This window comes from Nestor notabilis, unplaced genomic scaffold (assembly GCF_000696875.1).
Source record: "Nestor notabilis isolate BGI_N333 unplaced genomic scaffold, ASM69687v1 scaffold14523, whole genome shotgun sequence".
NCBI lineage: Eukaryota > Metazoa > Chordata > Aves > Psittaciformes > Psittacidae > Nestor > Nestor notabilis.
Window position 1 is genome coordinate 54030 of NW_009923404.1, and position 14538 is coordinate 68567.

The 14538-nt window shown below is 40.7% G+C and overlaps 1 protein-coding gene across 1 annotated transcript in view; it reads left to right on the top strand.

Annotated features, from left to right (window-relative positions):
* The window catches only part of MARK3 (MAP/microtubule affinity-regulating kinase 3), a 49615-nt gene extending 41592 nt beyond the window's left edge, over window positions 1–8023 (top strand). The window contains exon 15 of the mRNA XM_010012122.1: window positions 7063–8023. Within this exon, the coding sequence (XP_010010424.1) occupies window positions 7063–7408 (346 nt within the window). The 3' untranslated portion in view covers window positions 7409–8023. The remainder of the gene's footprint in view (window positions 1–7062) is intronic.
* The last annotated feature ends 6515 nt before the right edge of the window (window positions 8024–14538 follow it).

Genomic DNA, 14538 nt, shown 5'->3' on the forward strand with positions numbered 1-14538 from the left:
CCCAGCCCAATCCAGGACACAGATGGTTAAGTTTGCACTTGGAGGACCTTGTACAGTTGGGGCTGTATTATACTAGGTGCTGTACAAACTACTAAGGAGGTGGATAGTGACATCAAAAGACACAGTTACGTTTCTTTAAATTAAAAAAAACCAAAACCTATTAATTTATTCTAGCCTTCTCTGTGGATAATCAGAATCCTTCATGAACTACTTATGTTCTGGTGTAGGCAATTGTTACAGCTTCTGCCACTAAATTAACTAAATATTGAAGACAGTCCTTGGCACAGCATGTCTGACCTGATGTTATGAAAGAAAGAAGAAACCTAGCTCTGAAGAAACTCAAGATCTAATTATAGTAAAATTACAGATTTTTGTTTTCTATTTCAAGAAAAATCTAAACATATTTTTATGTGACATTGCAGATTATGAGTTTTAAAGTGTTTTAACACCACTATGTATCTTAATTCAGAAGAACTACTGGTGGCGTATTTCCCAGAAAAATTAAGTTTGGAAGTAGCAATTCTTAGAGTTTGACTCTTCATGCCCCGAGTCATCTGCCTTATCTCAGAATGCATTGAAGTGTAATGTCCATTGTGCGTTTTAAATGAGATCTTTTTGCATGTTTCACTCTAAATGGCTTTTTCAATTTATTTTGTACAAAACTTTTTGTTAATTATTATTTTGGCTTAATTTCTTTTAGAAACATGTCATTCAGGTTTATCAAAAGGTAGGATTTATTTATATTTTAAAAAAAGTGGCTCCTGCAATTAACAACAGATTTGGCTTTCTAGCCTTGGTTTTCTGAAAACTAAACTTTCTGCTGAGAACTAAATTCTTTCTTGAGAGGAAAGCGTAGAATAAATCCATTAACTCCTGATGATACTTAAGAATCTGTGGCACCTGTATAACAAGATGCTAAGCATGCCTTGTGAATTCTTCTTTCTTTGATAGAGTTGGTAGTACCAAAGTAATTCTGTTCTTTGTACTAATACACTTAGCATGCTTATGTTTGAAGAATGAGGTGTTTGATTGATAACAATGATGAAAGTATAAACAAAACATAAGGTTACAAGCAAATAAAGGTAAGTGATGCTAAATTTACATTCTCTCTTTGTTTTATGATATTTTATAAAAAGGAATCAGTTTGAAGTGTTGTTTGCAGTTGATACAATAGAAACCAAACAACATGGTTGTGAACCTAAGTTTTGAAGGAAGGTGCAATTTTGAAATGGGATGTATTTGCTGAAGTTAATTGCATCTGAAGTGCAAGTAGAGCACTTTAGTTATGAAAAAGTATAACATCTATGCAGATCTGTTAACAAAAGGAAAAAGTTCAGAAGTCTGGTTCACATTTCAAGCACAAATAATTGAATTTAGTTTTACAGTTTGGGAATTAATCAAGTCGCTATATGTCTTGTTAATCCATTACAACTCATGAAAGGTGGTTATACAATTTTGATCCACAGATGGATTTTCCAGTAGGATTTTGTAATACTCTGTTTAGTTGTATCATATCTTGGAGCTTCCTAAAGGGTGGAACTTTAAATTTTCAACTATTGATCAAAAATAGGAAGATGAGGTAAAAAAAATGAACATCTGTTTTAACTTTCAGAGTGCAAGGTTATGGATGTGAATGTAATTTGAAGTTCGTCAGACCATTTCAAGTAAATAGATTAGGGAGACCTGAGATACGTGAATTGCTGCCTAAATTTGGGTTTATTGTGTGCAGTTCTAGTCTAAAGGTACCCTACCCAATTAAGTGAGTATGGAGTTTACATGCTATGGTAATAATAATCAGACCTCTTCCAAACATGTCTATGTTTAGAACTGGTATTGGTTGGGTTGGCTGGGATTGTCACAGCTGCCGCAAGAAGAGGAACATGCACCAACTCCTAGTTAAGGGAAGAACCCATCCAACACAACATACAGATGAAACGGAGCAGCAGCATTTGTTTTAATCCATTGTGTATTATGAGCTGTGGAGTGCATATCACTTTGTAGGAGGGAGCTTCTGTCTCTCTTTAGCCATGTTTTTAAACCAGAAGACTGTGATATGTGCAACTTCCACAACTGTATGTGTGTAAGTCTGTTACACTACTGCTCTGAAGAAAGATGGAAAATGCTAGTACGAGTATAGTTTTAAACTAGAAGGTTACTGTTCAAATTTGAGACTTGAAAAAGGTAATTTTTAAATTTTTTTATTTTCGTTTGACTTGAGGCCAGGAATCTTTGACTATTGTGGAAATAGCTGCTACAGCTTCCATGAATATGTCTTTTGAATAAGAGATTTGCAAAGTCTTACACCACCTACACAGGACCAGGCTATGCTTTTTAAATTCTTAAATTTAAAATTTAAGCATTTAAATATTTTAAGTGTGCGTGGTGTCCCTCCCAACCTGATCTGTGTATATACAAAATGAAATTGAAAATATTGGAGGGCTTAGCAATTTTTTCTCACTTTATATATTAAGAATATTACCTAAGCTTACTGTCTTTGATAGTGAAAGAACTACTGTAACCCAGTGGCACATATATATAGTACTGCAGTATCATTCTAGGGAGCTAACCAAAAGTAGGTATCAGTCACTCCTTTTTAAATTACTGAGTTCTAATATTGTACTTGGTACATAGAGTTACAATGTATGTATATATCTTGTACCGTGTACTGTCCTTGCCAATCTGCGTATTGTGGAAATCTAACTTTTTTTCCTGACAGCAAAAATCACTTTCTGTGTTCTGGATCTTCTTGCAGCATCTTTTCTCCAGTTCCATAAATTGATCTTATTTTAGCAGCTTGCACTTTTTGCTGGTTCTCCGTATCTTTTTAGACAGTTTTGTTTGCGTTTATTTGGATTTTTAACACAGAGTGTACAAAGATGTAAAGAACAGAAAACACAACATAACTCAGGACAGATATCTGGAAACATTCTTATTTTTTAAAACCTTTCACAAACAATAAAGGAGACAGTGTATAGGCATGATAAATGAGAACATGACTGTCATCTGTATTTGTTCCATTCTGACGACCAAGGAGTGTCTTATCCCATGAAAGTAATTTATGTAAAAATACAAGCAAAAGCAGAAAATTTAGAGCATGAACTAGCAACTTGCCATTTCTGCAGAAGTGAAGATTGTATCAGCAGTGAGGGGACCTCACGCCTGCATCTGATTTGCTGACCCACCAAAACAGTGCTGGAAGTACAGTAAGTGACTGTTCCCGAACACCAGTGCTGGGCTGGTGCTTATAATAGAACTGGACATGGCCATGTCTGTCATGAAGGAAGGAGCATCTAGAGAGACTGGCACAGCTCTCAGAAGTTTGGCATGGCAGCTTGTATTTGAGGGTGCTTGTCACCACATGCAGTTCCCTGTGCAAAATGAATGGAACACCAGTGCATCGAAAAACTGAAGAAAGGATTTTCTGAGAAGCTCCCATGAAAGTGTTTATTATTTCAAAGTGGCAGGTATTTTGAAAATAATTACTTTGCTTTAGAGTACAGTGGTTTAGAAATTGAACGATTTGGCTTAATTTCAAGCTGATAAGTGTCTAAGAACATCATTAGGGATTTTTTTTCCTGGACTTTTCTGGAGAGATTCCAGTAACAGTAAGACTGTTCATCGTTGGGGAGATTGGCTATTGGTTGTAAACAAAAATACAAACTAAAGAAAACAAGCAGACCAACCCCAAGAATCCATAAATGCTTGCAGCTCTTAACAAAGCTGTTTTCCACTTTGTAGGAATACAAGAGTTTCCTTTAAAGTACTCTCAGTTTTTCAGTTGAGCAGTGTCTACAGACTTGTTGCTTGCTTTGCCAGCAAACAAGCCTTTCCCAGGTCATCTGAAAAGTGGATTTGTTCAGTTGGTACACGTGATTGTTTCTCCTATGCCACGTCCCCCCTTCTTGGTCCTGCGGAGTTGTCATAAAGGATGAATTCATAGACTATATATGCAGACCTTAAGAATCTTTTTCTACCTTCTCTTGAATCCACCACAGATCCGTAGCACAAGAACCCATGAAAATAGCTACCATTAAAAACCCACTTTGAATCACTAGAATTAGTTGAGGACTTGTCACATTTTCTTCTCATTATCTTCCTTATCCTTTTAGTTTGTGACAGCTGTTCATTAGTCAATGGCAAACGTTTCCTAGCAGAGACCCTGTCATGCCATGTGCTGTGCAGTACCTCACAGAGCAGGGTTCTGATCGGATGCTGTTGTGACAAGCAACTTAGAGCTGAGTAACTTAACACTTTCTTAATTAGATTTCTGTTGCAATAGCAGCATGAATTTTGAATGAGGAGCAGGCTCCACAGCCTAAACAGCAAGTGCTGCCAACATGCTCTTCGCAGGGCTAGCACAGCATCTCTTCCCTTGTGACAGGGACTGCACAGATTTCTTTTACAAGCCTGTTCCCTCACTGCAACCCTCAAAAGGAAGGAAAGGAGGAAATTAAGCTTTGTAACACCCCACACACACTGATATGAATACCACTGTGCATCAAAATAATCAACTCTTACATTCCTATCACTAGACACTTGTCAACCAAACTGCTGTAATAATTCACATTATTGAGTGAATCCATGGACTAGCCTAGAGTAGTCTTGATAAGAGCCTTATAAAGGCAGCTTCCCTCTGAGCAGAATTAGTGCCGAGATGTCACACTATGGTACTGCAATAATGAGAAGGTAGAGGAAGATGATTTTGCCCGTAATTCTACTTGATCCTGGGCTTTTAAGAAACGGTTGTGATCAGCAATATAGCTTTAAGCAATGCAAGAAGAAAGGAGGCTTAAGCTTACTCTTAGATGTAGAAGGCTGTAAGATGAGTCAGCATGAGAGTCAAGAGGATGGAGTTACAGCTTGAGAAATCTTGGATTTACCTCTAAACTTTTGTTAAAATGTGTATGCATCTTATTCTTATGTATTAAGGTATTTGGTATTGTTTAAACACTAATTCCTCAGATCCGATGCATTTGCAAACACACAGGGTGACCAGATTTTGTCTCTAAATAGGGTAGAGTTACTTCTTCTTCAGGGAAGTACTTACTAAATAATGCAGTAACTTCAAAATGCTGTGTGACTTTTTAGTTTCACATTTTCTGCTTGTAGAAGTTCAACTTTATTTATGTAAGATCTACAATATTAATATATATAAACATACACTGTTTATCTATAAAGTTATATAGTTATGATCGTCTCAAACTATAGTTTATAGACTTCCATTTGGTTTGACAGTATGTTAGATTCTGAATTTGGTCTAACTGAGAAAGTTCTTTACATCTTTGTTGCTTTGTATTTGAACACACCTTTAGTATGATTGCAGTATCTTTTAGCAACTATTCAGATATTGTATATTGTAGTGTAAGATTTGTCTTCTCTTTCCCACTTCCTTTTGCTTCTGCATTCTTTTCAATGAGGCTCCCGACTGAATATGAGAGGAACGGGAGATTTGAGGGCTCAAGGTGAGGGTAAAATTTTTGTTTAAAATGTTACTTAGATGAGTTTGAACCTTTCTCCCCTTGGTTATGTGGCATAACAGCTTCAGGCAGCAGCTTTTGTTTCGTGTAAGGCTTTGAAACTAAACAAAGAAGCATTTCTGTCTGCACAACAGCTGTTAAAGCACTGACTTGGTTCTAAACTTTCATCTTCCTGTTGCCTTTTCCCTCGTGTGGTTTGGATTTTTTTGCATTTTAGTTGTTGTAATTTGCTGTTGTCTTGTAGATGTGTGGGTATGTGGTCTCTAGTGAGGCTGCAAATGTGTGGGATAACCACTGAAGGGTTATAAGGTATTTCTCACCTCCAAAATCATAGACAGTATTTTTTATGTTATATTCTTCTTCCAAAATCTGTATATCAAAAAATACTAGAAATGATCAAACTTGTGCAGGTTCCGCCAACTGTTTTCAAGTAGAAAAAGCTTTCAAAAATAAAATGAGCATTGAATAAAAGTTGGTGCTTCCCCAGCCCCCTTACAGCCTTATTAAATTAAAACCTTAAAGTTAAAACGAAGTACTCTCTAATTTGCTTGCTGAATTTCATCGCATCCAGCAGATCATGTAGCTGGATTTGACAGCATAATCCTATGGCTTGCAGTTACTGGAAGCCTTTTTAATAGAAGGGAAAACTAGGAAATAGGCTATCTTTGAGAAATACATTTATTTAGTTTTGACTTTTTATTTAACTTTTTCATAATTACCTGCTTAATGGTAGAAGAAAAGCATTATGTAACCAGAAATTCATTGCCAACTATTTAAAAGGACAGCTCGTCTTAATATTGTCTCTTTGAAGCTCAACATGAGACCCGAACTGCATGGTTGGGGATCAGTTAGGTATCTTCAGAAAATACTTAAGCATGATAGTCAATAGATTTAATTCTTTTTTTTTTTTTTTTTTTTTTTGCCCCCGGGAGGTCCAAATGTAGTTCCTTATTCTTTACCTGCGAGGACCCTGGTCCTGCTGTGCTTACTCCTGCTTGCAGCTAGCTACCGTGGGACTCCATCATCCTCCCTGTGCAGGTCTGCACCCTGCTGCACCGGAAGAGGTGCAGAAGAACCCCCAGGATCTTTCCACACAGGCTTATTCCCATTGCTTATGAGCGGGCACCTCCCGTGGGCTGGCACTCCCACGATGTGGGCTGAGCACCCTTTTGTCACAAGTCGCCACTCTTTGAATGTTCCAGAAACTTCTAGCACAGAGCTGGTGTTTAAGCTGTCCACACAGCCTGAGAATAGGGGTTTGAGCAGAACCTGCCTTAAAATTGAGTTGTAGGTGATGCATGTAGTTTTACTTCCACAAGGTCATTTCCCTCATGCTCTTGACTCCAGTGACTTCCAGTTGTGTCACGTGTCGTACCATACCTTTTGTTTCAGCCCCAGCAGCGAATGCTTTACCTGGACTGTGTGTTTGTACAGCAGCTAGGAAAGCAAGGCACTGCTCGCAGCCGGAGCCTCTAGATGCTGCTCTAATACTGGTGTAGTGTGCATTGAGTGTTAGTGTGCTTCACTAACATGAAATGTGGAGAAGGTAGCTGGACCTGCTAACTGCTAAATCCCTGTCTTTCAGCCGCAATGTAGCTGTGGATCAGAAGGACGAGAACAAGGAAGCCAAGCCTCGGTCGCTGCGTTTTACCTGGAGCATGAAAACCACCAGCTCCATGGATCCTAATGAAATTATGAGGGAAATACGAAAGGTCCTGGACGCCAATAATTGTGACTATGAACAAAGAGAGCGTTTCTTGCTTTTCTGTGTCCATGGAGATGGGCATGCGGAAAACCTTGTACAGTGGGAGATGGAGGTGTGTAAACTGCCAAGACTGTCCCTGAATGGAGTTCGCTTTAAGCGGATATCGGGAACATCCATAGCTTTCAAAAACATTGCTTCCAAAATTGCCAATGAGTTAAAGCTGTAACAAGAACAATAGTGAAGTTGGAAATTAGTTAGCAATTTCAAGTGTTTTTGAGAATTCCAATGGAAATGTATAGAATAACATTTAGGCAATAACTTCTGCATCCTTCTGAATAGCGATATTAAAAAAAAAGCTGCTGAGCTGGGAGGGAGAGTTGGACTTTTTTATAAGTGCACTACAGCATTAAAGTTGCCTACTATGTAAAATATTACCCCTTCTGCTTTATTTCCATTGCTCCTAAGTCTTTGACAACAAACTGAAACACAGAATATATTCATTTAAATATGCCTCCTGTTTGTGTGGATGTGTGAATGTACAGTATGTGTGTATAATATATAAAGTATTATATGTAAACAATTCATTTACAACATCGAGCTGTACCAGTACCTCTTTTTGGGCTAATTTTGGTGCTAAAAATTGAAATGGCCAAGGAGGAAACACTTGAGATAATATTTAAAATAACTGAAGCGATAACCAGTAAATGCAGGTTTACAGTTCACTGCTGTGTTAAGAAAAAAAAAGTGTGTGAAGGGTTTGGATTTACGGTTGTGAACATTATTAGTCTTGTTTTCTAAGTAGATCTCATGAGATTATTAAAAATTCACTTTTACTGAGTAAGTCTTGCATTATATTTTGCCCACCTATTTATTATTTAAGTCTGAATCAAATTTTAAAAATGTAGTTGATTTGTGCATTAAAATTTGGGTAAACACTTCCATTCTTCTGCTTCTGCTAAAATACTAAAATGGTATCTTTGTCCTTTTGGCTTATGAGTATTGATTGCAGCTTAAGAACACTTCTCTGTTGTTCACCATTCCTCTCCAGAATGAGGCAGTCTTAAAAGGATGTGCTAAGTGCTGACTAGTGACTTTTTCTTTCAGACCGAGTTGTCCACATTAGATTAGGTCAGACTGACAAAAAGCACAAAAGGATTCTTAAATAGCAACCATATTTTGATGGAAGTTGCTCATCTGAGTTGGTGCCATTCTGAGGTATTGCTGCACATGTGCCAGTACTGTCCTTTGCGTTCTGGGCACACACAGTATTGAAACCCAGAAGTGGGAATCAAATTGACTACTCATCTCCTGTGTTGTAACATCCAACTTGCTGAACTACAGCCATAGGCAGTATAGTTAAATATTGCAGCTCTCTTCCAGTGTGCTTCCACTTGGCTCTGGTTGTATTGCTTTTGATGGCTTTGTGCCCGTTGTGTCTCTAGCTGCTGCTGCAGAGGGAGCCCACTGTTGCTCTTTTAACGTGGCAATCCAGACTTAATGAACTTTCTGATGGTCAACTAGCGTTCTGTATGATGTGAAGTTACTCTGGGATGGTCCTCACTCTTCAACCATCACTGCAGTGAGCTGGATTTGATTTTGCAAACTAGAATGAAGAGATTTCTTCATGCATTGTTTCCTACTGATACTCAGTTTTTCATCAAGAACTTATGTAGGTAATATCCTGCATTATCTGCCTGACTTTTTGTGTTAATGTTTTATGGTTATATTTCAGTGGAGCAGTTAAGCATGTACTTACCATGTGCTTTAAACTGGAGCCTAAATTTGCAGTGAGCTAGTAGTTACTCATAGTGCACAGTTCAGATTCAACCCCAGGTTAAAATGCAAAATCTTACTATTTTGCAAGTTAGTTCTTTCAATCTGTAGTCTGTGAAGGCAGCAGACTTCCCCTCTCTTTCCCCATAAGCATTGATACTGATTATGCTGATTTGAAGGGTAATATTATTTGTTAAATGTAGTAAATATTCCTGAATTTTGCATTTTATTCTCTGTGTATTCTGTATCATGCCGTGGCTTGAGGACTCCAGCTGCTGCCGGAGTTCATATGGCTTTCAGTGCCCTCCCCGTGCCTGTGCTGCTCAGTGTGGTTTTATCCCCCATGAAAACTCCATTTTATAATAGCAGTAAGACATTTCAGGGCAGTCATTGTACTTAGGTGGTTGGTCATTCAATTTGGTCTTTTTTAGCCTTCTAAGAATGTTCAGGGCATTAACTGCCAGTTCCTGGGAGTTCATCTTCACCCACAAGTGCCATTTAGCACCTTGCAGTGGTTGTGACTTAGCAGGTAAGATATTGTAGGGGAAGAAAAAAGGAAAAGCTTTTTCTTGGGGGTTGCTTATGTGCGTTGGGCACTTGGAACTGTGTGTTCTGAAATTGGGATGCAAAATTCATGCAGAGTGGCCATGGTTATGGTTGCTGTGGGAACTGCATCATTGAATTTCAAGGCATTGAAATGTTGCAGTTCTCATCCCATTAATACCCTTATGTTACCATCTAATAATACCCTCCTGAAATCCAGGGCATAAAACCAAACTCTTCATATTCTTACAGTTCATGTTTCTTTGTAGTTGCTGATTGCATTGCATGTGTTAGGTGAGTAAAACTAGATAATTAAATATCCTGCCACAAAACCAATTCTGTTAAAACACACAGGCATGCAAAACCATAGTAGTAAATGCCAGTACATAGAAGTAAAATGCTACTGGTGTTAAGTCACACAGTTCTCAGTCACTTGCCTACTTCAAGGTAAAGTCCTGTTTGCTTGGTGGTGTTTCTTACCCAAGACCTCAGGTCAGCGTGAGCACTGTCATCAGCTACAAACAGCAGAGTCTTTCAAAACACAGAATTATTTCCACCCACCGTCTTATCCAGCCAAAACACATGAAATTAAGTGCTTTCGCACATGTTTCCACATAGATGGGAAAAACAACACCAGCCTGACAGGAGCTCGGAGTCGTATGTTTTAATTGTTCTGTGTCTGCGGTGCCCAAAGGAGCAGGGTCTCGTGGCGTGGGGTACCTGCTGAAAAGCCAGGGGCTGCTGGGCAGGGTCAGATGGATGGAGGAATGGCACCGAGCCTGCTGCCAGGCAGCGGAGAGACGCTGCAGTGTCTGCGGTGGCCACAGGATGTCTCTCAAATGCAGAAACACTGCTCTGGTTGGTGTTCGTCTGAAATGTTTTTAGAAAAGAGCTCCAAAGATCACTTGCTGCATGCAGAACGGCAATTTCATGTCGGTTATAGGTGTTATCATCTCCCTGGGCAGTTCTGACTTTTTAAAAGCATTAGGGGGAGCAAGATATTGATGAAAGTTGCATAGTTTTCAGTTTGAAAAATACCTTAACGCTACCTTTAATTTTCCATTATGATTTTCTTTCAGAGCTGTAGTTACATGTTCTTTAGCTTTGCTATGGAAAACCTGCAGAGCTGCAAAACCCTTTTCCACTTCATTGTCGAGCCTTGTGCCATCTTCTTTCCTAGAAATGACCATGTTTCATAGTAGGCTTTTCTACTGAGAAGGGCAAAAGTAATATTGAGTACTTAAATTCATTTCCATCTTTTTAAAGAATAAGAACCTTTGTTTTCCTGATCGGAAATTTAATTACTGAAGCTATTTTGCTGTTCATCCTTTAGTAATCAGCCTAATCAAGACTGTAAATTGCAGCCAGTCTGTTCTAAAATAATCTAGCATCACTTGCCATTTATATTTCTCTGTATTAAGAAACTCTCTAAAGCTTTATGCCTGGCATTTTCCATGCCTGCAGTCTGTTTTAATCTTCAGACAAATCTTGTTGCTTGTGCTTTGAGTAGGCAAGAAGTGAAACTTCCTTATTTGCTCAGGGGTGGTGCTTTTTTTTTCCCAAATCACATATTTTTCCTGCAACTTTCACTTTTATTGTAATCAAAGTTGTGCCATTGAGGGATAATAACAACTGGTACTAACATTTATCACTTGTTTGGATGTTTGGATTTGGCAAGTGGTAATGGAGGAGGTGTTCATTTTGGTCATTCTCAGGCTTTGTGTTCTTTCTACGAAGAAGCCCTGCAGCTTATCCCCTCCTTCCTGCGGTTCCATCCCCACCAGCTGCTGCCGAGCCCTTTCCTGCGCCTCCCAAGGCGATGCCCTGGAGCATTAGTTGCAGTGGGAGCCATGGCAAGTGCAGGGCTCATCGCTTCGTGCATGGCTGTGCGGTGGGAGCAGCAAAAGCAGGATTCTGCTGTAGGGAAGTTGTGTTCCTCACCACCACCCTGGGAGCAGCCGCTAGAGCAAATATTGTTGGGTCATGTATATATATTTTAGTGGTTTTATCTAACTGACCCCTTTATGAACCTTTTTATCCCTGGCATCTAAAGCTTGTAGCGTTCTTATCTCCAGAGATGAGCCTTGGCTGAACCCTTCTGGCCAAGCAGTTCTTTGAGCTAAGGTCTCGATTCAAGGGATGGTCCCTTTTTGAGGTCTCCTGTGGTGTCAGAGCTCCGTGAATCTCTCCAGACCGGGTCTGTAAATGCTCTTCTAGCTGGGGAAAGAGAGGGGGAAACAGTATAAGTGCTCCGTTGCCCCTGGAGCATCTCAGTGCTGGTCTGTGGTAGACTGCACAGCACATGCAAAGGGATCTCCTCAGTATTCAGTTGCTGAAGTGATACTTCAGACCTGGACGACAGTAGCTCAAGTAAGCACAAGGCTATAATGAATGGTTGAATTTAGAGCAGTCCCTATGATGAGAAGGAAGGAGACTCATCTCCTGGATGATTTCAGTTCCTAGGTACTTTCCAGACTTCTCGTTACAGAATCAAACACCTCACCAGAATTTATACTTGGCTAGGTGTGTTCTGTAATGCAGCAGGGCCTGCACAGTGCTGGGCAGTGTGCATCATGACAAAATGCCCCAGTGAGATGCCATGTGGGCTTTATGTACTAATGAACAGGGGCAGGACTCTCCTGTTACTGTGGCTCTTCAGGAGCAGCCTGCTCTCACTGTAAGGTCTCCATAAGCAGGAGGAAAGGCTTGTCCTGGTTGGGTGCTGTAGGAAACAACACCCATTTTATTCCCTGATGGCCCTTTGGTTCTGCTAGGGAGAGGCATTAAAAGCAGTATTGCAAGCTGTAAAGGGAGAGATGGTGAGAGCTTACTGGTGGCAGACGAGGAGCTTGGTTCATGTGGATTTATGTCAGGGGCTCAGTGTACCATTTCCCATCTCACACTGTTGGTGCAAACAGCTCTTGGGGTAAAGCTGCAGCTCACGGGCTGCATGAAAAGGCCAGATCCTCCTCTGAGCTCTTTCTTCAGGGGACTTACAGGGATGTTTATCTCTGATTTACCCACTGAGCATGGTTGAAGCTAGCTGACAGATTGAGCACACACGGGCACAGGCACTCACACACAGTGCATGGCTACATAAGGCTTGCTTCTCTGAGAAACAGCCTAAAAACCATGACAGTTCACAGCAGGGACCAGGTCTGCTGATCAAGAAGCAGCTCTCCTTAAAAGGTCACTTTTCAGGTCAGAGCCGCACTTGGGGTGAATCCTGATGGAACAGGGATGAATTCTGCTGTGCGCAAAGGGGAGCCGAGCTCTAGTTTGCATGTAATAACTTGGGTAACTTAAAATTCTACTGACTGTTCTCCAATTTTCTTCCTATTGCTGACATTAGCTGGGTTTGCCAGGGTGTGTTGCAAAGAATCATAGAATAGTTAGGGTTGGAAAGGAACTTAAGAGCAGCCAGTTCCAACCCCCTGCCATGGGCAGCGACACCTTCCACTAGACAGTGTTGCCCAAGGCCCTGTCCAACCTGGCATGATGCAAGACAGATCATTGGTTTTTTCCTGGCTATTTTACATCTGGGTATTCTGCTGAAGCAGCAGGGAAACATGGAACAACCTTTGCAAAGCAGTAGAAGTAAAGACAGCGACAAAAGCATTCGTCGAGGATAAAAATAAAGCAAAGGGATGAGAGCCAAGGTTTATGGGGAGACATGCTGTGTATTTAACCAGCATCCAGCATCTCTCATTAACTTGCTGTTACCTCTACCTTACCCTTCCCTTCTGTCCTGCAACAAAATGTGAGAATAAAGAATGTTTCATCCTTGCCTTGTTTTGTCACTCGGATGATGCCTTTTCCCAGTTTTCTGCCTTGGAAGCAATAGCATTCCGCATATCTCTGCAAAGCTGAGTTTCATTGATGTAGCAGCTGAGTTCAGGGAAGGCAGGGGATGAAAACAAGTCCTAAATTTGGACTGAACCAAAGATAGAAATGCTGCTAAATGGAAGACTGAAAACCTGGAAGAAAGCTCTGGATCAGCATGGTATTGCACTGAAATCTGTGGTTGTGCTAATGACACTCGTTACACTGCTGTAACGTGCTCTTTACTTATGGCATGTGCAAGTGTCCTGGCTGGGAGTGTGTGGACCGTGGTGACAGTCACCTCTTCTGTGGTATTGGCTGCTTGCAGGGAAACAGGGGTTTGTGCTGCTAAATTCACTGGTGATGGAGTAAGCCTGAGGGTAGGGCACTGCAGAGGCTGGGGGCCAAATTCTGGCCTCTGAAAGGTCTGATCCCCACACTGTCCCCCAAGGGCTGTGTGGGACACTGCTGGGGCTCTCCTTTCTCCTGCCACCAGTGCCCAACCTTGTAGCTGACCAGAGTAAGTAGGTATGCCTGGGGACAGAAAATGGGAGCTTTTTGTTCTTACTTAGACAAGTGTAAGTTACACTGGCCTGCTCCCACCAGACCTCTGCAGAGAACCACTTCTACACATTTTTAACCTGCAGAAGCCTCATGGCCTGAGAGGTCGGAGACCCTGATTCAGTTCAAAAGTGGCTTCCCACAGAATATAGGAAGAGAAGTAGGGAAGGGGTGCTGGTTCATCTGTGTTACAAGTATTGCTTTTCCAACAGCTCAAACCTTTTTACCAACATCTGCTCAAATTTGTGTGTTCTTTTGGTGTGTAAGATAAAGATTTGGTATCCAAGTCTATCAAACTCCTTTGTGGGGCTGGGATACCTGAAGCCATGTCCTCTGCCCAGCCCCTGCAGACTGCCAGGGGGTTAAATCCAGGAGCTTCCACTTTGTGTCCACAGGAATGTCTTGGGAACAATACTGTCGGTCTTTTCAAATGAAATTACTCTGGTGCTGGAGCCAGCTCTGAAGATTACAGCAAACTGAGCATGCAGTGTCATGCTTGTTGCTGTAACTTGCCCTTTGTTTAATTGCCATTTGGACAAGCAACTGGTTGGGGACATCTCCAACATGGCTGGAACCTCTTGAACACTACTGGCCATGTTGAACTCGCTGTGCTAGAGGATTTTCTGGATGCCTCGTGTGCTACAGAGCCAGGCTCTA